This window comes from Balaenoptera musculus, chromosome 17, assembly GCF_009873245.2.
Source record: "Balaenoptera musculus isolate JJ_BM4_2016_0621 chromosome 17, mBalMus1.pri.v3, whole genome shotgun sequence".
NCBI lineage: Eukaryota > Metazoa > Chordata > Mammalia > Artiodactyla > Balaenopteridae > Balaenoptera > Balaenoptera musculus.
This window is the reverse complement of record NC_045801.1, coordinates 72,831,540-72,859,201: the sequence shown is the minus strand read 5'-3', so window position 1 is coordinate 72,859,201 and position 27,662 is coordinate 72,831,540. Positions and strand designations below refer to the sequence as shown.

Below are 27,662 nucleotides of genomic sequence, written 5' to 3'. Positions count from 1 at the left end.
ATATGGAAGAGTTGGGTATGGAACAGTTGATTTGTACTTTTAAACCATATGTATCCATCAGTCAAGCAATAAGATGCATTTTGAAATGTTAAAAAGATTTCTATAACTTATTTTTAAAAAAAGCTTTTTGTTGTTGCTTTTATTTGTTTTGAACCATCAAGGAAAAAAGTTTGGGGACTTTAAGAAACATGGCAAATCTGCCCAGCTTTGGGTAGAAAGATTCAAAGCCTATGAAGACTTGATCAAGGTGGAAGATACACAGGTGATCAAATGAAGCAATTATTTGATTGCTAAGCTCTCTCCTTTCCTGATTGGAAGGACATAGCACAGTTGGGTACAACAATTGCAAAATGAGCTTATCTCTGTCACTCTAGCAAGATCAAAAGCTGTAGGGATCAAAAAATTAAGCTTGACTATTTACAAGAGCCAAGACATAGAAGCAACCTAAATGTCCATCAACAGATGAATGGATAAAGAAGATGTGGTACATATATACGGTGGAATATTACTCAGCCATAAAAAAATGAAATAATACCATTTGCAGCAACATGGATGGACCTAGAGATGATCATACTAAGTGAAGCAAGTCAGATAGAGAAAGACAAATACCGTATGATATCACGTGTGGAATCTAAAATATGACACAAATGAACTTATTTACAAAACAGAAACAGACTCACAGACATAGAAAACAAACTTATGGTTACCAAAGGGGAAGGGGGTGGGGAGGAATAAATAGGGAATTTGGGATTAACAGATACACACTACTATATATAAAACAGATAAACAACAAGGACCTACTGTATAGCCCAGGGAATAGTATTCAATATCTTGTGATAACCTATAATGGAAAAGAATCTGAAAAAGAATATATATATATTCTTTGCTGTACACCAGCGTACTTTGCTGTACACCAGAAACTAACACAACGTTGTAAATCAACTATACGTCAATAAAAAAATAAAATAAAAACACAAATAGTAGAATACTAAAAATAAAAAAAGAAATCATGTTCGAATGTGGGAGATCTTCCCTGAGATGATGAGGACAGTGCCTTTCCAGAAGAAAAAATAGCTCATCAGTGAGGGTCCCACCTGGAGCAAGATGACCATCAGTGACTCAACTCACACAGCAAGGATGAGAACATCTCAGTGACCATAATGACCCAGAAGTGTTACAAATATCACATCTTCCGGTAACAATTGCTGGGTCAAGAGCCAAGGACTTTTTAGTCCCGAAAAGCATGGAAGGTAATAGGAAGTAAGCTTTCCTGGAGGTAAAAAGAAAATTCACGGTTTGTTTACCAGCCTACACTTAGAGACTGCTTAGCGCACTCCTGCTTGTTCTCAGCATGTTACATGCCTTATCTCATTCGATCCACATAACAAACCTATGAGGTATTTACTGGTGTTAGCCTGACTTTACAGGTGGGGCGTCTGAGGCACAGAAGGGTTAAGTAACTTGCCCAAGGTCACACAGGAGCTACTGATTCTGAGTAATAGTTGAAGAGCCAAGATGAAGAGGAAGGTATCCATTATATCCACTGGTCTGTAGTTTGTAAACGGCTTTCTCTGTTTTATCTCGTCTTCCTGGTGTTTAGTAATCGGCCTCGGCTGCCCAGCCTGACTTTCACAGACTCTGGCAGTGCTGAGCGTCTCCAGTGTCAGGCTCTTCTGAGAAGACAGCCCCACTCCTGCATCCACCCCAGGATGTGAGGCAGAAACAGGACAGATCTTAGATTTCGGGGAGAGCATATCCCACTCAGGGACAAAACCCAGCCAAACTGAGAAATGAGAGTGAGGAGGGCGAGGGGTTCTGTGTGTGTGTAGCCCCTTCCCCTCCCCCTCCCCCTCCCCCGACAAAGGAAGCTCAGCTTCAGGAGGGAATTAGAAAGGGAGGCAGGATGGCAAACCAACAGGGACACTTACGGGTAGACAGATGAGCACGGCTGCCATACTGGACTTTCACCATGCGGCCCGGTGCTCCATCGACCACTTTAGTCTGCAGACTTGAGTGCATGTAAGTAACTTCAGGAGTCCTGAGAACTGGGAAGGACCTTAACACAGGACCTGGGAGAAGGACCTGATTTCTAGCCTGGGCATGTTTAAACCATCCAGAGTTCACACACAATATGGCAAGCCGGGCAATTTCTCAATAAGGAAATAGCACATGGATGTAATACTATGGGGTCCTGCAACCCTAAGTGTCTTATGTACGGGCCACGAACACGAAGTGGCTTCATTCATCTCTCAAGAGGTTGATTTGGGGCCAGGGAGTAGCCTCTTCACCAAGGGCTCCTTCTGTCGTTGAAAACCAGAGGCCACCAAAGGGCAATGTGAATAGCAAAGTCATCGGTGACTGCGGATGGTGGAACTCACCACCACGCCAAGGGAATTCTTTGGTGTCCCAGGTATTCAAGCCTGTTAATTCCCCGAGCTGCTAAACTATCACATTTAGTGATTAGCTCTCTAGGAAAATCTAAGTTGACTCCCAAGAGGTGGAGGAAGAAAACTGTATGTGCATACAGAACAGTGGAGACGTGTGTGTGTGTGTGTGTGTGTGCGTGCGCGTGCGAGCGCGCATTTGTGCAGGCAAGTGGTGAGAAGCTGAGGGTTTGAGCAGTTTTCCGAGATTCCCCAGAATATGGAAGGCTTGTGATGCACATGCGAGAGCTGACAAGTACACCAGAAGGTGAGGAAATGGCTGGAAGCAACGCTAATGGCACCCCATCTGGAAAGAGGGGCACTGTTGAGTACGTCTGGAAAGCATTATTTCTGCAAATAGCCCAACCTCTATCAACTTTCAGGCAGGGATCCCGATCTGCTGCCAAAGTGAGATCTCCCTGACGGCTCTGTGGTGGGAGCAGCTGAGCGAATGAACGAACGGCAGAAAGCAGGAACTCTGCGGAGATGGCGGCCGCGAAGGTACCACACAGCAAGCACCTGCCTCTCTCCAAAAGCACAGCCGGGGCTTCACATCACATTAGGCCAGGGCTGTGCTCGGGGAGGGCTGAACCTGGTGGGATTTCTGGGCTCGGCAGCCATCTCCCACAATTTCTCACCATTTTTGGGCTCAGAAAAGCCCCCAATATAGTTAGCCAAATGGCTTTCCTGCATTGATTTTTATACCCCTGGGTATCTTGGAGGAAATTAAATCCATGTGTTTCTGATTCCGTTGCCATTAGCACATGAAAACGCTGTTTTGTGAGAGTTATGGGATGCCGTGGGTGCCTTCGCACAGTGCTGCTAAATGCCGTAAAACCGTCTAGCCAGACACGAAGGTGCAAGAAGCCGGGTGCATTCTGTTGCCGCCATTTCCCTGCCTCTCCAGAAGGCAATGTGTTTTTGTCATTTGCATCCTTTCTGAGTGTAGCACAACACGTTTTCTCATGCCTGTTAATCATCTATCATCTCCAATTTGAATGAAGCCTTATTTGTGTGGATGATGAGAAATTGAACTTAACCACTAAGAGCTGGACAGGATTCCTACTAAAGCAGCCACCAAGACTAGTACTGGTCTCCAAGTCCATGGGCAGAAAGGCCAGCTAAAATGCACCCGCAGAAAGGCCCGCTCAGGCTCTGGTCTGCAACCCCGAAAAGCAGTAAGCATGTGCTGGCGGGGAGAAAGCGGGAGAGTCCTGGTCTGCAAGCACGAGAGAAGGGCCCTGCTGCTTTCCGTCTGTGAACTTCCTCCATGATAATCATCTGGTCAAATGCCATGCGTTTAGGGCCCTCTCTAGGCCTGGCATTCTATGATTAAAAACTGGCCCCTGTTTGCCCTTAGTTATCATATTCATTGCACGATTGCATGTATTAAATCCTTAGTGTGTTCAATTCAATGTTGAGGACACAATGATGAAAAGCGTGCTTTTGCCTTTGGAGGGAGGAGAAAGGGGCGGGGACTAATTTGTGGCGCACTGGCTATAAGTCAGACCTAGCACTAGGGGCTTTATTTGCCAATCTCATGTGATCTTCACAAGAATACTCTACAGTAGGCATTATTGCCCCCATTTTGTAGATGGAATTGCAGGAAGGATCAGGAAGATTAGATAATTCACTCAAGGACACAGTTTGTAAATGGAGGAGTTGGGAGATACAGTCTCTTATCTCTGACACCAAAGCTCTTGTTATTTTCTCTCCTCCTTACTGTTTCTTGCAGTTTAATGTGATCAATGTTAATACTGTGATCAGATGTATAAAATGTAATATTTTATACCTGGAATCACAGAGGAGGGAGTCCCTAATTCTGTTGAGGAAGTAATAGGAGATTTCACCTGAGAAGATATTTGTGTTGGGTTTTGAAGGATGAGCAGGAGTTGGCCAAGTGGAGATGGAACACGGGTTGGGGAATGGCAGAGGGAATGGTGTGTGCAAAGATACAGGGTGAAAAGGAGAGCAAGGTGTTTCGGGAACTGAAAATATAACACTCACCTCATTTCTGCAACAATGATGAATGTTTCAACTGCTGAAATGGTTCTGGTCATATTTCTCCTGTGGACCCACTTAAATCTTGAGTGTGCAGAAAGATAAGACCTCCCGTCTTCTTCGACTTCCAGCCCAGGCTCGTTACTTCACCCATTGGGCTAGGCAGGATGCCATCTTTGAGAGCAGATGACTTCTCTTCAAGTGCTGGGGTTGGCTTTGACTTGAGTCAGCCTTGACAAACTCTTGGTGCAGAAGGGGTTCCCTAAATTTTTCTCCATTTACGTTATCCTCAAAGATGCTTTGCTCTTCACTTGCAACGGAGAAAGTTGAAAGCACAGCTGGTGGCAATTTTGCTTTGAATTTGGAGGTTGTGGAGCAAACGGGAAATTTCACGCTGCAGCCGTGGGGGAGGTCTACTGAGCTTTAGTAACTTACACGGTGTGTCCACAACCTGCTTCCCATGAAATTGCCTGTCAGCTCAGGGGAGCAACAGGAGAGCGGCCATTGAGCTGCTTGTCTAGAAGGCTCTCTGGATTTTATAACTAGGCTGACTCCCGCACTTCATAAAACCACATTCTCCTGTGCTTGGACAGGTCGAACTTGGCCTGTACCCTCTTCCCACAGTCCCTTTGCTTTCTGAAGCGGTATAATCGGTGGTCCACGAAGAGTGGTCTGATCCCATCATAAGGATTTCAGGAGGCCCCTCAACTTCTGGCAAGGGGTGTGCTGTGCTCCTGACTGAACAAACTTGCTTACCTTGATCTAGAATTTAACCTGTGGCTGGAGTGCCTTTGGTGACGTGTCTGTGCTTCTAATAATGTCTAAACCGATCCTTTGGGTGCTGGTGTCAGCCAACTGTGAGAATCCAGCCCTCCATTTAGACCTAGGGGACCTACTTCTAGTCCAGAACCTTTCCCTCAAAAATAAACTTCATCGTCTGTCAAGTGAAGAGGTCAGACTAGAGAATTGCTGAGGACCTCTCCAGCTCTCAAATGTCCCAATTTCTCTTGTTCCAGCTGTGCCAGCGGTTGAGAACCACTGCTTACTCTCAAGGACAGGCTCCTTCTCCCAGTGTCATTCTGAAGCCGCTTACAGGTCCCACAACCCCATTCTAGCTTCCCCTCTTTGCTCCATTAAAACAAATCTTGATGTCCTTGGCTGTTTCTCAGAAGGATAGTTTTCCCAAACGTACCCTCACCCACATGGACCTGAAACTCTCTGGGGCCCTCTGCATGGTCTTCGCATAACCCTGCGGTTGCACCTTCCAAACAGAATGCCAGTGTGGGCTTGACTGCACTGCGGTTGTGTGGCTGGCTGGGTGTGGACAGTCAGGTTCTGCCCTTGCAAACCTTCCTTCCGCGAGAGCTAAGCCACGTCGGGGAGCTTGCAGCCCACTCTCTCCTCCACTGGGCATCTTTGGGAGTATAGGCGGCATTAAATATGTTACAAACATGGCGGCTAACGACGACTGTCCTGGACCCATTCCCCTCCTGGCTTGTGAAGAGAGAGACCGGTCAGGTGGTGTGGAAATGTTGTTGGCAGGAAGCATCACTCCCTCGATTTGGGAATGAAGGACCATAAATTGTGGCTGCCTTCCAAGCTGCCAATAAATAAGCAAATATAGAGCGTGTTGACTTTGGTCTTCCTGCCAAACTCCAGGTTGTTTCTGTCCTCGTATTGTGGAGTTATTGAACAGGCTGTTGAGAAGTAGCCTCCGTTCTACTTGGAATATCTCCTTTTGGAGACCTGTCAGTCGGCTTTCTGGTCCTTCTTGGAGAGCGAGGCAATCTGTCCAACATGAGTTTATTCATAATAATGATCAGCAATGGGGTGAAATGGAGCCATTTCTAAAGATGAAATGTTGTCCACAGATACTTAAGCTAGAGTTTGGAATAAACGCTGAGCTCCTGAGAGGGCGCTCGTCCAGCGTGCAGTGACCAGGAGAGATAGCCTCAATTTCCTCTTGGTCCACAGACTCACAAGGGTTCTCACCTCTGCCTCCTGAGTCAGAGGATTTTGTGCACTGACTGAGTCTGAATTCAGACAAGATGGTGGCCGTGTTCTATGTAAGAAAGGCACTGAGAAGAAGTAGCTAGTTTACTTTCACATGCCTAGTGCTTAATGGGTACCTGTCACATGAGAGGCACTGAATTAATATTTGTGGAAGGAATGAGTTAATTTGGAGATGCACTGCTTCCTCTCTGCTGTGATCTGCTCTCTCAGGCTGTTCCTGATTCTGAATTACTCCAGAGCTGTTCTTCCAGGATGTCTTAAAGCTTAAGATGTGTTTCTTTCAGAGACTTCTCTTGCTACCTCCTCACGTCCAGCCTCCTTCTCCTTTGGATCTTCAGCACCAGCGTCCTGCAGGGCTCCCCGTCAAGGCGGTTCTAGCTCACCCTGCACTCATCCTTTTCCTGTCCTGAAGTAAGGAAGGTCTCGAAGGTTTTCAAGGAAAAGGGAAAAAGGAAGGGGAAAGCAGTGAAACAATTTAAAAAGAAAAAAGAAAAGAAGGGAGAGAACACATGCCTACAAATCCCATGTACTTTCTCCCTTCTTTTTCTTTTTTCATTGTTTCACTGCTTCCCTGTTCCTTTTTCCCTTTTCCTTGAACAATTTCAAGACCCTCCAATATAACCTACCTCCCAAACTAAACAGACCTTAAGGAAATCACTGCCCCTTCCATCTGCTTCAGTCCTTTCTCCCTGCAAATTTCCACCACGTAATTGCTCAGTAAAGCAGTACTTATTATACCTCTCAGATTTCACAAACAACTCACAAAGTCTAACTGAGAAACTGAGGAAAGAGAAGGCAAAGAGGAATGAATAGCACAATAACTTCTCTTTTCTTAACACCCATCGGGGTTTTCTCCCTTGCTGCCTGGTCTCCTGAGCAGAGCCTAGAGCCTTAAAGGGCCATGCACACTTCAATTTTCCACTATTGTTTTGACAGCTGAAAAGCAAAGGAATTAACCCTTTGAATCAAAGTCTTCTATAGTTTGTTTGGTTACTGCTTTCCTTCAAAGTGTGATTTATCATCAACCTATTAAGGTATGGTGTGAGGACACACACACACATACTGAATGTTACTGGGTTTTTGACTAGTTTAGAAATTACTGCCTTCTTTACACAGTCTCATGGCATCTGAACTACCCAAAAGTTCCCATTAATGGTTTTGAGACAAGACTTTAAGGTAATTAGGGAGATTCTAGTTTCCAAGAAAGGCTCATCTCTTCAGAACCCCGGTTCCAAAGAACTGTGGATTATTGGTATGGAAGGCTCAAGGGACAGCCTTCAATTGGGGGCTGATATAGTTCATGGGCAGCTCATGCCACACCATAACAGTAAAGTTACATAAATGTGCCCCTTACATGTTTTCACACATTTTAAAGAATGTAATAAGCATGTTTGTGTCTATAAAGAGACATAAGCCCCATGACTGTTGGTTTTTTTTTCCATTAGGGTCTTTAATATACTTGCACTATTTATATTTTTAATGGTGCGAAAGTACCCAGAGGGTTAGTGGCAAAGGAAGAGAGTTGTAAAAATGGAATAAATAAATAAATTTGAATTTAAAAAATCTGAGTTTAGTGATGTCTGACTTCCTCTATTCATGCTATCGCTACTCTTGTTGCTTTTTGGTTTTTGTTTTGCTTCTTGACTGTTGTTGTTTTCCACCAAAGCTGTCATTTATCGTGAGAACAAGAGCAGCCATGTGTTGATTTTTCTGGATTCTTTTTGGACACTGTCCCAGTGCTAATGAAGGCCCTTCCAAAGTGCTAAAGCGCTGGTGCCAAAATCAGTTATGCTGAAAACAATAGAGGAGAGGGGTACACAGACAGCGTGTGTATCCCCCCATGTACGTGTACACACCAGGAGATATATATATATTTTTTGATTTTTGAAGTTGCCTTATTTATTTATTTTTCACACTCGGAGATATTTGAACCAATATGTGTGTGTGTGCACGCAGACACACATGCGTGTTTGTGCGCACAGAACGTGTGCGTTGGAGCTACATGGAGGGGAAGGCGGGGGCTGAACTTTTAGAAAAGGACTTTTTTGCATCTGCTTGCAGAAAATTTTCGTGGATCAAAAGATGAACAGAAAAAAAAAAAAAGATGAACAGAATCTCTAAGTTTTACGGTGTCCTCATTTGTTGGTTTAGAAGCTATTAGAGATGCATATTCACCAACTTAAAAAAATTGAGACGTGAATATAAATATTGCTGTAGCTCTTATTTGTTTTATTAAGAGATGAGGATCCTACTTCAAGGAGCACCTGGAAAGCCCTTAGCTTAGGCTCAGCTGCTGTGCTTATGTTAAGAAGGTCTCTAACACTGGCCTTGGAGTACTTTTGAGGTGGTGTATTGCTCGAGAAAAGGGGAAATTTTGTTACTGGGCTGTCTCTCCCCTCCTACATTTCCCCTTGCCTTTTTCCCAACGTGTAATTACTTCCTCGATTTGTTTACAGGGCTTGGAGATGGGGACAGAGTTCTCTGGCGACCATGCAACTGAGCAATCGCCCTAAAGAGGAGCATTTAGAAGCTATAAAACCTAAATGCCCTGCCATGCATCATTACACTGCACAGTTATTCAAATTTAGTAAATTAAATTAAATAATCTCAAATTACTTGATTTCGGGGCTTTAAAAATTCATCTCTATGATGCCCAGTAGTCAATTTCCTTTATTATTATTGTTCATCAAGTAGAATTTATGTTTTTGATGAATCAAAATCCTTGCTTGTTTCGCCGGCCCAAGCCGAGTAGGCTGTGTCGGAGGCTCGGTGCGCCATCTACCGGCCGGTTCGGGCACGACCGCCGGCTCCGGAGCTCCGGGAGCGGCGCCGAAGGCCGGTGTGGCCGCATCGCGCTCGTCACTGTAAACATCCTAGGCAGGACCGAGCTCTCAGCTCGTGTGTTAACTGCTCCCTTGGGCTTTGCCTTTGTGGGTCAACTTGAAGTCGCGGGGACAACCCAGGGAGATTTGCTGTCGAGGCCGGAGGAGGGTTTTCTGTTCCCGCTGCAACGCCAGCACGGTTTGGTCGGCTAGCAGTTCTGCTGCTTCCATTCTTCTTTATTAAAGGCCAGATGATCTAATCAAACTGCTGTTTACCCGGCTGATCTGGGAAGCCATTCCTTCATTACCAAACGCCAGTCTCTGCTCTTGCACGACACTGTTTAAAGAGGACATTGATGCGCAGAGACAGTGACTGCCGATGCGCCAAGAGCATGATTTCCCGGATAAAGACAACGCCGAATCTTGCCATTTGCCATGTTTTAAAAAGTATTTTACTCCCAGGGAAATTTTTTCCCTTCAACACTCTAAGACAGAGTTGAATTCTGGCGTGGTCAGGGCAACTGCAAACCATCCATTGTTTTAGAGGTTGGTTTAAACTATGTTCAATGTAATCATCTCGTTTAGCAAATAAACAACCATCAAGTGATAATTCTATGGGTTTTAGGAGGGAAATCCCTTCAAAGCAGCGTTAAAATGTTCCTTGCTTCAAACTTCTCTGACACCTTTGCTTAATCTATGTTGCTTCACTAAAGTTCCATAAATGTGCCACTCACATGCTTTCACAGATTTTTAAGAACATAGTAATCCATATATCCCAACGAAGGTCCCAAGCAGAGGACTCAGTGTAGGTATTTATGTGTGAGACTTCTAATTTGTCATCCACCTCCTTTCCCAGTCAAATGGTTCAACATAGCAACAGATGGGGTTTTGGGCTTTATTTTGCTGAGTTTGGGATGGTCTATTTTGTGCTTTCGCAGGGAGATTTTCACTGTTATTAATCAATTCAAATGAGATGCTAGTACCACCTCTTAAAAGTTAAGTTCACCTCACCAAGCCCCACAGTTCAGAGAATGTTTTTCTCATCCTCCAAAGGAACTCTCCTTCCCTCTCCTTAAAAGGAAGCCTCTCTTCCTACAGCACCATTCCCCACAGTTTCCAAGCATTTTCTTCAGATGTTTGTACAGGAAAGAAGTTTAAGGAAGCAGTTGCTGGGTTGGGAACAAAAGCACGTAATTTATAGTTCTTCTGCACGTGTGAAGTTACAGATCTTTGGAGATTGTAAGACCACTTTATATTCCAGGCAAGAGTCACAACTAAGTAACAGCCTTCATTTGGTTCAAGAAAAGCAGACAGAACGGTGCTAGATGGGTTTGTTACTGAGCTTGCATTTAATGCAGAAAATCCCATTCTTAAAGGACCCAGGACCTGAGAGCCTTCCTCCTTGCTACTCAGAAGAAAAATCAGACTCTTTGGTCGGGTCATTAACATTCAAGGTGGAATCACCTTTGCTTCATCTGGTGACTGAAGGCAAACTCTTCTAAATATCTTGACGGTGCACTTCACGTTGTGTTGGTAGTATTACCGGGAGGATCCATTTTGTGACAGTTATGTCACGGTCCTGCTTTCGGGCAAGTTCCCCAAGGCTTCTCCAACCAGCCAGCGTGCAGTCCGTGTGCCGTGGCCTGGAGTCACCCTCTTGCATCCTGGTCTACCCGCCTTAACATTATGGCTTTCTAGCTCCTGTCTAATATAATAATTTGTTTCATGGGTTTTTTCCTCTACTGAATATAAAGGAGTTGGCAAAGAAACACGGGTATGAATTAGCTCCCCCAAACTCAGTCTTTAATCTGTTTGGCTTATTCTTTTATGGAGAAAACCAGAAACAAAGTGTCTAAAGGTTGTGCTATCTGACACCAAAATCCCTGTAGGAAGGCGTTATGGGCTGAATTGTGTCCCCTCCAAATTCACGTGTTGAAATTCTAACCCCCTAGTACCTCAATATGTGGCCTTATTTGGAGACAGGGTCTGTACAGAGGTAATCAAGTTAAATGAGGTCATTAGGGCGGGCCCTCATCCAATATGACTGGTGTCCTTACAAGAAGGGAAGATTAGGACACAGACACGCACAGAGGGAGGACCACGCTAGGACACAGAGGATGGCCATTTACACACCAAGGAGAAAGGCCCTTCTCTCAGGGCCCCCAGAAGGAACTTATTCTGCTGACACCTTGATCTCATATTTCTCGCCTCCAGAACTGTGAGACAATACATTTCTGCTGTTTCCTAGTCTACGATTCTTTGTGACGGCAACCCTTGCAAACTCACACAGGAGGTGAGAAAGTTAATTCGGCTGTCAGGATACTCTGGTATTCCAAAACCACTTCTGTTATTTCGAAGAGCAGAGGCTTATCTTCCCTGCGGGGAAGGTGGTGTGCCTTGGTGGTGATGGTGGTGGTGGTGGTGTGTGTGTGTGTGTGTGTGTGTGTGTGTGTGTGTGTGTGTGTGTGTGGAGGGGGGTTGACAGTTTGCTAAACGAGGCCTCGGGAGGTTCTCCAGCCTGGCCCTGACCTAACGGCTGGATCCTGGGTAAAGCATAACGTAGCGCTGAGGTCTGTGTAGCATTACTGTAGTGTACACAGTGTGGTTACTAGTGGCTGTAGTTGTCTTCTATTTCGCTTCACATATCTGGACACAAAAAGATTTTTCACGCTGACAGATCAAGCACTTCAAAACATAGTGCTTTATGCATCTTTTTTGCAGACCCTTAATATGATTTTGAACAGAGTTAAGCTCTATGGACCCGCAAACTGCATCCTAAGGTACCGTGGTCCCTCGGTATCCGAGGGGGATTGATTCCAGGATCCCTCGTGGATGCCAGAATCTGAGGATGCTCAAGTCCCTTATATAAAATGGAGTAGTATTCAAATATAACCTAAGCACACCCTCCCGTATACGTTAAATCATCTCTAGATTACTTATAATACCTAATACAATGTAAATGCTATGCTAATAGTTGACAGCATGGCAAATTCAAGTTTGGCTTTTTGGAATTTTCTGGAATTTTTTTTGAATACTTTCCATCTACTGTTGGTTGACTTTGCAGATGCAGGACCAGCGTATACAAATGGCTGACTGTCCTGATGCGCCTGTGTACGGTGTCCAGACAGAAGGCTCAGGTGAGAGCTTTTCCTGGTGCTCTGAAAGGTGAGGCCTCATCAACAAATACTCCTTAGCGACTTGCCTGGTTCATCTTTTCAGTTTTTCATTGATGCAGCTGTTTTTCCCAGGGAGCACTTGGTCAGGTGCTTAGTTATTTGCTGGACGCCGTGGGCATTGAGTTTATCCTGTACGGGGTTTGTAGTAACCTTCCAGAAGCTACGTTGGCTCGGTATCTGTAGAATACAATGAGCACAGCCACCACTCCGGTACACGTGATGAATTTGGGTTAGTATCAGTAGATATGAGGAAACAACTACAACTTTAGGCTGGATTTGGTTTTTCTTTTCATGTTAGTAAATAAACATTTCAAAACCAAGTCAGATCATGAGAATTCAATTTCACTCAAGAGTGTAGAGCATTTTTGGACTTCCCTGGCGGTCCAGCGGTTAAGACTCTGTGCTTCCACTGCAGGGGGCGAGGGTTTGATCCCTGGTCGGGGAACTAAGATCCCACATGCCATGTGGTGCAGACAAAAAAAAAACGTGTAGAGCATTTTTATCTTTATTTTCTTTAGTGCACCTCACTACATAACATTGGCTTATTAAAGATGTCGCGAAGTGTTTTTTTGTGGAAAAGTGGATATAACTCAAAATGGTTCTTAAAAGGGATGGGAAAGCAGTGGAGAAGTGGAGCAAAGAAACACCTTTCAAGTGGGCTTTTACTAAAATTCAGGAGAGTTTTTTTTAAAATCAGGTATTGTTACTAGTGTCCCTTTAAGAACCTGTGAGGTTACTAATGGATACAGGTGATGGTGACAGCCGTAAATAAACCTCCAGTAATAAACAAATCATGTGGAGTTTTCGTAAGATTACCACCATCCCGTGCCTGTTCCAATAGGGCAAGGAACGCATGAAGGAAATGAACGTTATAGATCATATCCATCACACCATCATGCCCACGAGCGAGACAATGTCTCAAGGAGACTCACACTGTCTCCCGATAAAAGCCAACAAGACTGTGCGTTAACATGGATCTTGTACTTTACAAAAAACTATTCACTTCCCTGCCTTACATTGTGTTTTACACACACACAAACTATGGAATTAAAAAGGATTCAGTAGACATTAGGCATCTGCTCTAGGGGTTTGGAAATTGAATACTAAGAGGGCTAATCAAATGTCAAAAGTTGGAGTGGAATGAATAAAATAAGTAAAATGAGTTGTCTAACTCAAAATTATATATGTGTGTCACCTTTGCTTTGGGTCCGTATCACCACATAAATTAAATTTATAGTTTGACCCTCTTAAAAATAACTCCCTTTTGCTGTTGAGATCTTTAAGGTCAAGTTCAAAAAGTGTCAGCACCACGATGATTTACCATTTTGCATTTCTTTCCTGAATATCTTCTCTAGTGTTGTTGTGTTTCTCTCTGCTCATTCCCATTTGCACCAGAGAACTGATGGGCTGTGTGTTTAGACTATCCAGTGTCTGGTTGGAATATGACAAATATCTGCATGGTTTTCCATTTTTCACTTGGCATCAGCATGTTTGAGGTGATACACTAAATATGCTCATATGAAGTCATCTGACTTACAATATTGTTCCCCTCGAAGTAATCTGATTCTAACGTTCACATTCTAAAATACGATTTTGTTTAGCGGTGAATCAACCATTGTGTGATAAGCAATCAAGAGAATATTTTTGGGGTATAATAGAAAAGATCCTGAGGGCTTTCCTAGCTGGATGGTCCTTGAGATTAATGTGGTGTAAAAATATGATATATTTCACTGCTATAGAAGCAGCTCAGAAATCTTTATGTGTATTGATGGGCTAACAGCTGCGAACACAAGATGACATCTTTTTTTTAATTTTTTTTTTTTGGCTGCGTTTGGTCTTCGTTGCGGTGCGCGGGCTTCTCATTGCGATGGCTTCCCTTGTCGCGGAGCACGGGCTCTAGGTGCACGGGCTTCAGTAGTTGTGGCAGGCAGGCTTCAGTAGTTGTGGCTCGCAGGCTTCAGTAGTTGTGGCTCACGGGCTCTAGAGCACAGGCTCAGTAGTTGTGACGCACGGGCTTAGTTGCTCCGCAGCCTGTGGGATCTTCCCGGACCAGGGCCCGAACCCGTGTCCCCTGCATTGGCAGGTGGATTCTTAACCACTGCACCACCAGGGAAGCCCCGCAAGGTGACATCTTTAAAGATTAGGACATGGAGGTATTGACTGGACAAATCTGTTTGGCAAGAGCAGCAGTGATGTATAGATAGGGGAGCTGGGTGTTGGGAGAAGTCTGTGAATGCACGTATTTGAGAATAACTTGCACAATTCATAAATAATCATAGTTACAATAAAGGCTCTGCCAGTGGCTTAAGGATCCAAGAAATATGACTTGATGTGAACATTTCACTTTAAGGATAGTTTAATTAATGCTGAATCATACAGTTATTCTTGTGAAAGTCCTGTACATATGACACTCAAAATTCACACCAAATGAATTTGTTCCAAGTGGGGTAATCACAATCCACACCCAATAAATAGTAACAACACGACATTTAGGAGTCCAGGCATTAGAGTATTGAAGGTAGCAATTCCTGGCCACTCTGAGGTGTTAGGTCGTGTCAAGCCCAATTCTGGAGGTTCCCCGACATTTCAACGTGAGTTTCCTGGGTTCCAGATTTCTCTGCTGGCCACTTTGCCTCTGCTGGGCCACATATGCTGAGAGCCTTGGGTCGTGGTCCCTTGCTCTTCTAAGGGTGCTGGCTGCTCAAGGAATCTCCTAAGTAAACTGTTACCAAAGAAATGATGATGAGCTGAAGCAAATCACTAAGTCCTGTTTAACAGAGAACTTTCGAAGATTCCGGAACTGAGGGCTCCGTTCTTCGGCTGGTCTTTCTGACCCTCCCTTCCTGCTACCTAAGCTTGTTGCGTCCCACAGCTTGCTCTGGCCTTCAGGGGGCTCCTGTATCATCCTTTCCCTCTGTGTGGACTCATGCTGAGGCTCAGAGACCTGGAGGGTCTTCCCCAAGAGCACACATCTGTGAACCCCCAGCCCAGGTTCTCATATCTGGCTGCCAGCAGGGCACCTTGACCAAGCAGTGATCTGGAGTCAAATGGGGGGGAAATGCAAAAGTGTCTATTATATCAGAGGTCCCGTGTGAGAAGCCACGAGATCAGAGACTAGCCCAGATATCAGAGACGCTTCACAGGAGTTAATTCCCCGCCCTAGAGGAAGGGCGCCTGAATAGAGTTCTGGGCTTTCTAGGTATGCTTACATAACTCAGAATTGTTCCTACTTTGCTAAAAACAAAGACCTGAGACCCTTGGAGCTGGTCCTTTGTGCATTCATTTGATAATTCACCAGTTACTGAGAAGAACAAATATGAAGTCTAAATATCAAATAGATTTACCCTTCTCCCAGCATCTAAGCAGAACCCTTTTTGAGAAGCTCAGAGAGTTTAAATTACTTTGCATGAGAAAAGACCAGGAGTTGAGAAGACCTCCAGAGAAAGGCAGGTGAGAGGGCAAGGAATTTGGAGCAGCTGCACCGAGAATGGAACTATCTGGGGAGAGACTCTTGCTGTGCGCTGTGATGTAAACCCCCTCACCCCCGCCACTGCCACTTCGTCAAGGAATCTTGACTAAAGACTTGCATCATTGTTCAAGGCTTTTGGAGGCAGTGTGGCCTTGAATATGATTCTACAGAGAGCTTGATCTCAGGGTAGCCTAGCTTCGCGTGGTCCACCTTTAATGAAGCTTTTTTATTTCCTAACAAGCACTGTGTTAGGATCTAGGGATATAAAGTGACTAAGACCCCATTTCTCCTTCACATTTGGGGTAACGAGAGAGGGGGCACCCTGGACTTTCATAATTAGCTATTTAATTAAGGTCGATTTCTCCCACCAGACTGTAGCTTTACGAAGCCAAGACCCAAATCTGTTTTGTTCACAATACCTGGCGGATAATCCATGCTCAATAATATTTGGTAAATGCAGGAGGGTTGTATTAGTGTTCTAGGGCTGCTGTAAAAAGCCCCACAAACTAGGTGGTTTAAAACAACAGGACTTTATCCTCTCACAGCTCCGGAGGCTGTCAGCAGGGTTAGCTCCTGCTTGGGGGCGCAGAGGGGGATTCTCCTCATCCCTCCACCCCCGGCGGCTGGCGGTGACCATCAGCCCTTGGTGTTCCTTGGATTACAGGGCAGCACTCCAGTCTCCGCTGCTGTGGCCACCTGGCTGTCCTCCTTCTTCCTCTGTCGTGTCACGTGGCATTTCCCCCTCAGCGTGTGCCTGTCCCTGTGTCTCTTCTGATAAGGACATCGGTCACAGTGGATTAAGGGCCCACCCGACTCCACTGTGACTTCATCTTAACTTACATGTGGAAAGACTCTATTTTCCATTAAGGTCACTTTCACCTCCGCCAGGAGTTAGGACGTCAACATATCTTCTTGGGGGGACAGAGCTCAACCCACGTGGTGAATAACAGTGTGTTTCTGAGATGAGTACTTAGGAGAATCATGACCTGGAACCTAGCGTAGACAAGGATAATTTCCAAGACCCGTAGCCCATTCTCTGAGAAGTGGGCAGGGGCTGGGCTGGGAGACATCGAGGGCCTGTATCGCTCTCGGGTCCTCCCTGCGGCCCCTGCTCCTCATTCGGCCTCCCCGCCAGCCCTCACCTGCTGCCTCTGGCTCTCCCTCCCTCTGTTTGGCCCCTCTCCTCTGTTACACCCACATGCATCCCTGCCCTGGCCCTTCCTTCCTGCCTCTGCGTCTGCTTCAGCTCCTCCTCCAGATGTGCGGACTCCAAGGAGGGTGAAGAAGGGCCAGGGTGTGCACCCCTCTCCCCAGTCCTGATGCGTGCCATGCAGGTGGTTCCAGTGGCCATGAGCAAATGTCCCCGGGTCTGGGCACCTTCCTCTGGCCTCTGCAGTCTGACCAGGAGACGACAGCAAGTACGATCGCTCACACTTATTCAGCACTTAACGTGAGCAAAAGGGTGTGCTGAACACTTTACGTGTAGCTTGACTCCCAAGCGAAGTAACTGGCTCGGGGTTACCTCGCATTGTAGAGATAAGTTGGGACTTTAACCCGGCTTTATTTGCCACCAGCGTTTGCGTCCCCCACCTGGCGCCGCTGAGGGTGTGGTCTCCCCCTGAGTGTCTGGTTTACTGTGAGGCCCCTGCAGCTCCCAGGAAACTGGGTCAACGGTGGAGGGAGCACAGAGGGAGGGAGGCGGGGCAGGGGGAACAGCCACTGGAACGTGAGTGGGAGTGAAACTTGTCACTTCTGGGCTGAGGCTTTTAAGAATCAGGGACGACTTTACCACTCTCTTTCCCCTCGTCTGTCAGGAGATAGTAGAATCATGAGATGAACCAATCCAGCCCACAGGGAGCCCTTGTGTTGGGCTGTTACCTGGGTGAGAAATACATTTTGATTGTGTTAAGCCACAGAAATGTTGGTACTTATTCTTTCCCTTAACTAACATAGGGTGTAAAACAGGGCAGAAGGTCCAGGGTGATTTTAGTTCCCACGCGGCTCAGCCAGTCTGACTGTCCAACTCCTACGAGTCATGTTAAGATGCACGACAGTTTCCTGGGACAGAGGACACTCTGACACCGCTCCCCTGCGTTGGAACGTGTGTTTGCATCTAAGGTCTCTTTGCCATAATCACAGAAAGTACTGGAAAGCTCAGCGAATCTCTGGCTCAGCCTGGCCTCTGGATGCCCCCGTGGGCTGCCCGCTTGGTGGCAGGTGGCCTGGGCAGCCCTGTGCCGACCTCACGAGACCCGCGGGTGTGCCTCCATTCAGGATTTACTGCTAACAGGGCCATAGTCTCCTCCAAACATTTCATTCAGAAATAATTTCGGTCTTAGGGTAGAAATGTTCCTCTCCCCAGAACTTAGATCATCTTGGGGAAGAAGGAAATGACAAGGCACGGGGAGCAAAATATGAATTGACTAAGTATTTACCTAAAAGGGACTGAAAAGAAATCTCCAATTGACTAAATCATCATGAATTAGCAAGGCTACATTTTCCAACATCAGGGGAAAGGAGGAGCTTCAGAGGTGGTGAAGTTTAGGTTTGGAGAAGTGCAGGTCCTACGTCTTTGCACAGACGAGAGCTCTTTACACATTCACACTTATCCTCCCGCAGATGTAGCTGCTGGGAAATGCTGGGCCAAGGCCTGGTCCCCTCTGGGGCTCCTGGAAGACCTCGACAAAGCAACCTTGGGGCAGGATTCTGCCCAGGGGTGGAGAAGGTGGCTGTTGCCAAGACGCCCCTTCGTTTGTCGAATATTCTTTGAGCACAAACTGTGTGCCAGGCGCCAGGCTTTCCAAGGTGCTGGGGAAGCCCCTCCCTAGAAGGACGGCTCCTTCACCCCCTAAAGTCCTCACGTCCCTGGGCTGCACCCGCCCGAAGACTTCGGCCACGTTGGCCGCCACGAAGGAGAGGTACCGAGCAGTAGAGAGAGGCCAGTTTGGGGGTCAAGCTGCTGGGTCCAGATCTCAGCTGGGTTTGTAACTCTGGGCAAGTTATGAACTCTTAGGGCTCCTGTTTCTTCCTTTGTAAAAGGAAGATGCTAATAACGCCTACTTCGTTGTGGGGTTGCTGCGAGGATTAAATGAGATCCTTTATTTAAAGCTCTGGAATATGTTTGCTCCAAGTCTGTCAAGTTCTGAACAACCCAGTAAACTGTAGCTACCAGAGTGGATAGAAAGGAATTTTGGCGAGAGGAAGGACAGAAGGTTTCTTCAAGGAGGACAGAAGTGTGTGGAATGGCAGCCCTCAGGGGGGAAGGCCGAAGGCCCGGGGAGGGTGGACTTGGGGCAGGAGGGTCGCAGGAAGAGGATAGAAGATGTGCACTACACTCTCTTTGCTTCTCTGGACCTGCTGCCCGGCGAGGCTCCGGTCATCGGGACAAACACTTGGCGTTTGCTGGGCCCTTAGCACGGGCTTGTGGTGCCATCTTCCCAGGAAGGAACCTTTCCTCACCCGGGGGCTACTCACCCACCTTCTGGATTCCCCCTCCTGCTCCATCCATCTCCACGTTAGGTTCATCCAGAGCCAAATGCTAAAAGGGCATATTCTGTGGTTCTTTTAGAGCGAAAAGGCATCAGAAAAATTCAAAAGGTCCCAATTTCTCTCTGTGCCTTTTAAGAAAAATCCCCATTTTCCGCCTTTGGGTTTCACACTGCTACTCCCTCATTATTCTGTGTTTGGAGTAGTAAACGAACACAGAACTGCACAGCAGAGGAAATAAACCAAACAAATTACGAAGTTCCTGGCTATCGAGGAACTTGAAATCCAGCAGCATGAGTGGCATCAGTAATTCAGTGCAGAACGGGTCCAAGGTGATGAGCGGCTTTTCCTGATGAAACCCTTTGTGGGACACGTGGGGTTTCAGGAGGAGCTAAAGCAAGAAAACACGAACTGGCGTCTGTTCTGAATGAAAGGAAAAAATGCGGGGAAAGATACAAAATTAAGATTTGATGACCGAGAAGACAGAAGACTGAAGGTCTTCTGGATTTGCATAGAAGGATTCAAGGAAACAAAACAAAATAAAATAAGGGGGGAAATGCAGTGGTGGAAGGTTTTAGTTTTCAGACGAAGATACTTGATGTTCACAGAGGTTCAGAGGCATCGTGTGTTCCGACTGGGGTGTGGGGAGCAGGTGTGCAACCAGCCAGAAAGAGCTGGCCCTGAAAGCAGAGCCTGGGCCTAGGGAGCCTGGGTAGCATCGAGGATGACAAAACTCTGCTGTCGGTAAGACCTTCTTCCCTCCTGAGAGGTGAGACCATGACCTGGGGGGCGGGAAGGACATCAGGGAGACAGAACAGGCATGTGTTAAGACATTCCTGCCCCCGTGGTCTTCATCATTCGAGCACCTACTAGCGCTCTCTTTCCTCAGACCAAGTGGAAGCCAGAACACGGAAAGGGGCTGCTGCCTCGCTAGGGCTTTGCTACCTTGCCTTCCACCACCGCTGTGTGTCAGAATCTCTCTCTGAAGCACTTCCTGTCACCCTCTGTGGGTAACGCATGTGCTGCAGCCCGACAGTAAGACGGTGCTGGCCAAGCGCTGATGACCGTCAACAGATGTCAATGACCAATTAGTTCTTGGGGGGTCCAGGGACCCCACCCCCAAGATTACAGGACTTTGGGCTGTAAAGAAAAGCTGAATGAAGGGAGCTGGAGGATTGTTACCCTCTGTAGAAGCCCCTCGTCCATTTACGTGAGATTTGGGAAGGGCGACCACTGAGGAAGGGCTGAGAATAAGGGAAAGGCTACTTTTCCTTCTTCCCTGTGCCCTCTGGCTCTGAGGACTCTTCTATCCTCAAACAAAATTGCAGTGCAGTAGTCAACGCGGGCCCCAGTGGGGAAACCTAACAGGATGTATTCCTTAACTGTGGCCTCGAAATACTATCGAACAAAGTTTCTCCAAACGCCACTGCTTAAAACAGCAACCCTTTATTAGGTCTTACAAGTCTGAGGGCCTGGGCTCCAGGTGGAAAGGCTTCTGGCTGCAGTGTCTCCTGTGCTGCTCCTGGGACAGTAGACCAGCCCTGGCCTGTCCTCCTGAGGATGGCAGAATTGCAAGAGAGCCGCCACTCCCAAAACCTCTGCCTGCATGCCGTCTGCTGTCATGGCATCGCCCAGGGCGAGTGGCATGGCTGAGCCCAGCGTGGAGAGGAGGGAAGTACACCCCGCCGGGGGTGGAGGGGAATCGCATAGGGTCGGCAGTGAGGAGTCCAGAACCGCCAAAGAGGATGGTGATTCTACTGCTGTCTGTCCCGTGCGACAGAAAGAGCTCCTGTCCTTTCTCCCTAATGTGGGGGCCTGGGTTTGATCAGGTGAGAGAGAGCTTCTGGAGGATGCACCTCAGAGAGGGGAGGGGGCTGGGAAGGAACACAGAGCAGAGAGGTTCCCAGAGCGGACCCCCTCCCACTGATCTCTCGTGGGGTGGGAGGGACGCCCCTGTCTCCAGGGTGTCAGTCACCCCCGGAGGCTTTCTCCACCGGCCGTGGTCTGAACAGCCTGAGCGCTTTCCGGCTGAGAGCTCAGAGGGGACCAGTGCACTACGGTGTCACTGTTGCCTCTGGGGAGTTCTGTAACCCCTGCTGCTGCTCAGCAAGGAGCTGCCTTAGGCTGGTGAAAGAGAGTCAGCTTTTCTGCTGCAAGTCGGCCTGGACCGACCTTGATGGATGAACCAAGTCGTAGAACCAATGGCCTTTCTGTTGGTAAGCAACATAGGCTGAAGTTTAAACTCAGGAGTAAACAGCAAGACCTTGCGCACACCACCGTCTCAGAGCCTCGGGCGGCTCAAGAGGTGGCGACACAGCCCTTCACCTGCTCCTCTGGCGGGTCAGCTCCACCAGGCCCTCTCCGTCATCCCCAAGTTCAAGTGCAGAGGTTAGAGCCAGGGTCACATCAGGTTTCACCTTGGGCCCACAGCTCAAGGGTCAGAAGCCAACAGTTCTTGACTCAGAGCTGAGAAACCAGGAATGACCTTCCCACAGTCGGAATGCCCGAGAGTCGTTGGTTAAGAAGTTTTACCGATTCTCTGACCATCGCTCCCCCTTATGTCATCTTGGGAGCTTCTTCATCAACACTATTGCCAGACAGGTGTAACTTTGAGTACAACTTTCAGTGCGACTTTATTTTACCCACGACTGTTCTCTGGGGAAGTTGTGTTAATGGTTCCTGAGGGAACCCAGTACGGTGGTTGCAAAAAAGAAGCAGAGGTCTTGGAAAAAGAGAGATAAATATAGGAGGTCCCCAAACTCAGGATACGTCTGATAAACGTACAATAAGTACACAACTTGCCCTGAATTTCCAGATGTTTTAGACAATAGACAGAGTCTACTTTTTCAGACTAGTAATTGGACCTAATGCTTTAAGTTTAGAGGTGCTTTGTCAGAAAAGGATTCTGGAAGTTAAAGATGAGTACTGAGCATATTATTTGAAAATGTATATGCGTATTTTTTTCAGAGTTGAACAATGGCTTATTTTCTTTTTTTATTAAAGTATAATCAACATATAACATTATATTAGTTTCAGGTGAACAATGTAATGATTCAATATTTTTATGTATTGCAAAATGATCACCATAAGTCTAGTTAACCTCTGTCACCATATGTAGTTACACAATATATTTTCTCGTGATGAAAACTTTTAAGAGCCACTCTCTTAGCAACTTTCAAATATACAGTACAATATTATTAACTATAGTCATTAGCTCTACCTTATATCCCCATGACTAATTTATTTTATAACTGGAACTTTGTACCTTTGGCTGCCTTTCCCTGTTTCACCCAGCCTCTACCGCCCGCCTCTGGTAACCACTATCTGTTCTTTGTATCTATGAGCTTGGGTGTGTGTTTGAAGATTCCACATACAAGTGAGATTATACAGTATTTGTCTTTCTCTGTCTGACTTATTTCACTCAAAACAATGCCCTCAAAGTCAATCCATGTAGTTGCAAGTGGCAAGATGTCATTTTTAATGGCTGAATAATATTCAATTGTATATATACCACATCCTTTTTACCCTTTCATCTATTGATGAATACTTAGGTTGCTTCCATATCTTGGCTATTGTAGATAATGCTGCAGTGAACATGGGGGTACATACAGCTTTTTGTGAAAATGTATATTTAAAAAAAATTAGCAAGCAAATTGTATCAAGTGAAAAAGCAAACAAACAAACAAAACCCCTGAAATTCTTGGTCTTTAGTCTTTTCTTTTGAGGAGATCAGCACGTTTCCTACCCTGACCTCACTAGGATGATGAAGTGGATGGAGGAGGGGAAAGTCTGAAATTCCTTCTTCACCAAAGCTGCACTTTTCTTGAGAGCTCAAAAATCATAGTGTCTCCATCATTTCCTTCTTTTGTTTGCATTTTCCAGTCGGAAGTTCTATGTTTTGGTTTTTTTTTTTATTCTTTACAAAGTCAACTGATAAAATAAGGGCAAGACACCCAAGAGTAATTTTATGATTTCTCAGCCTCACCACTGGGAGAGAGATTGCCAACACTTTGATCCTGAAGAATAGGTGTGCAATGGCCTGGGCCCCTGTGACGGGCCCCGGGGTCTGACCTCTCTTCCCATTACTGAGAACTGGTCTGCACTGTCAGAGGGGAAAAAGGAAGGTCTGTTCAGTGTAATCTCTAACACGAGCCCGGAGATGCAGGTGTCTGCCCAGACTAACTCAGATATCATTTCCCTAAGGTACAGGAAGCCCTCCTCAGACTTGTTTAAAGGATAAAGACCAGGCAGAAACCCCAGCAATGATGATAAATGACTTCTCAAGGAGAACAGAGTACTAGTACACACAGACCATCCCCGCCCTCAAATCCTTCTCTTTTTTTTTTTTTTAAATTACTGTTTATAAATATTGTTTTTATGTATAAACTAGATTAACTTGACATCAATCATAAAAACATTTATTAGAATAAATTCTAATTCAATGACACTTCTGAGTGCACCTTATCAATTTTTTTATGGGTAGGTTGGTATCATCTAGACCCAGTATCACGGACTTTCTTTGTAAGGCTCCTCCCTCTGTGATTTCTCCCTCATTCCCGCCCTGCCCCTGCTCCTTCCACACCCTCCACACCACACCGAGGTTGTGCTCCTGTGGTGGTAAAGCGTCTTCACGGAGGATATTGGTGTCTTAACCACTTTCAGTGTATTTTGTAAGGTCCCTTAGGAGATGGTGAACCAGAGCAAAGGGGGATGGAAGGGTTTATGTTGTTCCCCTGCTTGCCTGGGAAGGGGAAAGAACGGCCAGAGGAAATGAGGTCTTTTGGAACTCCAAAATGGGAATTTGAGAACAATGCCGCCTCCTGGAAACTGTGGAGTGTCTTAAGGGAAGTTATCCTCTGTTACAGGAAGGGTGAGCGAGGCGCTGGATGTTGTGGGACCCCTGGCCAGGCTCTCAGGGCAGCTGCGGGGTCCAGCGTCCTGGGAAACAAGAGACTTCACTTGGCAAGACTCAGACTTGGACTGGACGTGGGCTTGGGGTTCACAGAAGCTCCACTCTAAGTTGTTTGTATTAAAATGTGAGCATTAAATTAGACCAGATAGTTGATTATGACTTGGCTTTTAAATTTTAAGAAGCTGAACTAAAAGCTTCTTTCCTTTCCTGTCCCTTCTCTCTCCCTCCCTTCCCGTTTCCTTCCTATCTTTCTTTCTTTAAGAGGAAGAGCTAGTAGAACTTTTGGTTCACGAGACGGGCTCTGGCTTGTACCCCGGCTCTGTCACTTTCTTGTCACATGCTCTTAAGCAGGGTCCTTATCTCTCTCTGCTCCAATGATCTTTCCTGTAAAATGTGGCTGATAAAAAATGGCTAACTTGTAAATGTTAAAATGAGGATTATGATTTTTTTGAATCTTTGGGAATGAAACTCTTCTTTCAGAAAGAGTGTCATACAATTTCAAATTCTGCCTTTCTTATTTAAGATTCCCCTCAGATTTGATTATTTAAAAATATCTATCATTTATATACCTTTCATTAGAAAAATGAATGAAGTGATTTGAGGACATAGGTGTCACAACTACCAAAATCTATCAAATCTAGGATATGAATTCTAGTTTCCATAACATACTTTTGAACAACTTCTTTTATCATGGACATCCTTTTATTAATCTACCCACTTGTCTGTTCACCCTTGCATCCTATCGGACCTCCAGCAGCCATACAATGAGTATTTCTAAGCTCCTGCCGTGTGTCTGACACTGAGCTTGACACTGGGCCTCTCCAACTAGAAGAGGCGGGAGATGAAAGCTCCACCGAAATCACAGCCAGAATACAAAACTTGCATTCAATAGAGGACCGACATTTTCAGTATTTTTAACATTTATACAAAATATACCCTATACTGCCGTAACACCAAAAGCATGCACCTGAGTAGTAATAAACACTTAATATTTTAAAATATTTTTAAAATTTTATTTTTTTATAATACCCATAGCATAAAGCTTACCATCGTAACCATTTTTAAATGTGCAGTTTGGGGGCATTAACTACATGCACCTTTTTGTGTAACCATAATCACCATCCATCTCCAGAACTTTTTCATCTTTCCCAAAGTGTAACTCTGTACCAATTAAACATTAAATCCCCATTCCTCCCTGCCCCCAGCCCCTGGTAATCACCATTTTACTTTCTGTCTCTATGGATTTGGCTACTCTAGGTGCCTCATATTAAGTAGAATTACACAGTCTTTGTCCTTTTGTGATTGGATTATTTCACTTAACATACTGTCTTTAAGATTCCTTCATGGTGCAGACTGTGCCAACATGTCTTTCCCTTTTATGGTTGAATAATTTTCCACTGTACATATAGACTACACTTGTTTATCCACTCATCTGTCGACGGACACTTGGGTTGCTTCCATCTTTTGACTACTGCAAACAATGCTACTAGGAACACGAGTGTACGTTAAACACTTCATATTTTGATACTAGTGATTATCTCTTCAAAACTTGATAGCAAACCAACTACTTAATGGTAAATAACAGGTAATGAAATTTCAATTTCATAAAGGGAACTCATTTGCTCTTTCAACAAACATTCTCTATCTTGGAGTGCTGGGTGCCAGGGGCCGTGTATTGGGTGTCCGGGGTGAACACCACAGGCTGTTCTAGAGCCTCTGGACACCTGAGGAGGCAGGTGTTAAACACATGAACATACCGATCAGCATATAATTATTCATTGTGATCAGCGCTGTGAAGGAAGTGATGCATTGAGAGCACGTTGATGGGTGACCTGGCTCAGGTGGGTGGTCAGGGAGGGGCTTTCCAACAAGGTGACATTTGTGTTGCAGTCTGAGGGTGAGAAGCAGCCAGGCCAGCACAGAGTGGGAGGGAAGAGACTCCTGGGGGAGGACGCGGTGCAGGCAAGTTCTGGGCGAAACTCCTGAACTGATTTTCCAACTCCCCCTTTGCAATCAGTTCTGGCTGTGTTTCCGGTTGTCCAGTGTGACTCGAGTCCCTGACATTCCAGCAGCTCAGTTTTGGTTTATGAACCAAGCATAAAACTATGGCTATTGACATGCTTGAGACTTTGGAACTGCAGCATCTCAGCAGTAGATAGAAGCATGAATATCCTTCTTCTCCAGGCTGCACACAACCCAGCCCTGTTTGAGGGCTTGGGGCCCCCGGGAGTCCCTAACAAGGATCTTTGCTTCCCATATGGGAGGCAGTGATAAGCAGGGTGAGGCTCTCAGGACCCTTTGGGAAGGAAAGTATGAAGCATGACTCATATAGAGCCCTTCCTGGATGAAAAGTGCTTTGAAAAACTATACATTTTTTCCTTTTCATTTTATACTTTTGTTGACCCATAATGGGGGAATTCTCAAATCAGGAGAGTTATTGTTGTGGAGTGGATTGCTACAGAAGAAATCCTGGATTTCTTGGTGGCCAACATAAGGATTGGTGCTGATCAGTCCTTTAAGCAGCATTGGCAAGCATCTCAAGTCCACGTCAGCCTCCTCTGCCCTTGTGGTTGGTGTGTCGCTCCCCCGCTCAGGCCTGTGTATCAAAGCCACTTCCTCAGACCCACTTTATGGAGAAGTGAGTGCTCAGCATGTATGAGTGGTGTTGGAGGAGGTCCTTTTGTGATGTGAAGTGACTCTGGACATGCACAAACACTTATCTCTCTTAGATGACCCTGAGAGAGGGTCACGATCAAAGAACGTTTAAAAGCATTACGCTCTTTTTGTTGTTATTGCTGTTACCTGTGTTATTTTTCATTAATGTGACCCCTTAGGATACAGAAACATCTGTAGCTATATCAGTCTCAGATAGCTATATCAGTCTTGGAAACATTTCTGTTTTGGTCATTCACTTTTCTCTTGATGTCGTGCTAACTCCGTGCCCCTTGGTTGGAGGCTGGCTTGATTTGTTTGTTGAAGTATTATATTTTTTTGTATGTTCAATGCAGTCTTTTCCAATTTTTTTGACCACAGTAAGAAATATATTTTGCTTCATCCAAAGTAACACAACTTCACAAAACAATACTTATTCTTCCTACAAGAGATACAATTTTGGGTTGAAACCTGCAATTTGAGAAACACTGTAAAATGAGGCCATTGAGCCTTCTGTGGTTCATTTCTGGCCCACTGCATCCAAGTTCATCCCAATAGGCTTGCAAGTTCCTTCAGTACAGGATGGTGGTTATTTTTCTCAGGACTCAGTCGATGGTGGTGTTTCCAATGGATAATGGTTGAATTAGGTGACTTAATCTCTCAGGTTTTGAATTCCTTGTACTTCCCAGATTGGCTTGAATCATATGA

General features: G+C 45.7%; 1 protein-coding gene across 1 annotated transcript in view; it reads left to right on the top strand.

The window, feature by feature from the left end:
- The window catches only part of LOC118883628, a 171,112-nt gene that overhangs the window by 46,773 nt on the left and 96,677 nt on the right, over positions 1-27,662 (top strand). Inside the window, exon 4 of the mRNA XM_036830644.1 lies at positions 12,324-12,424. Within this exon, the coding sequence (XP_036686539.1) occupies positions 12,324-12,424 (101 nt within the window). The remainder of the gene's footprint in view (positions 1-12,323; positions 12,425-27,662) is intronic.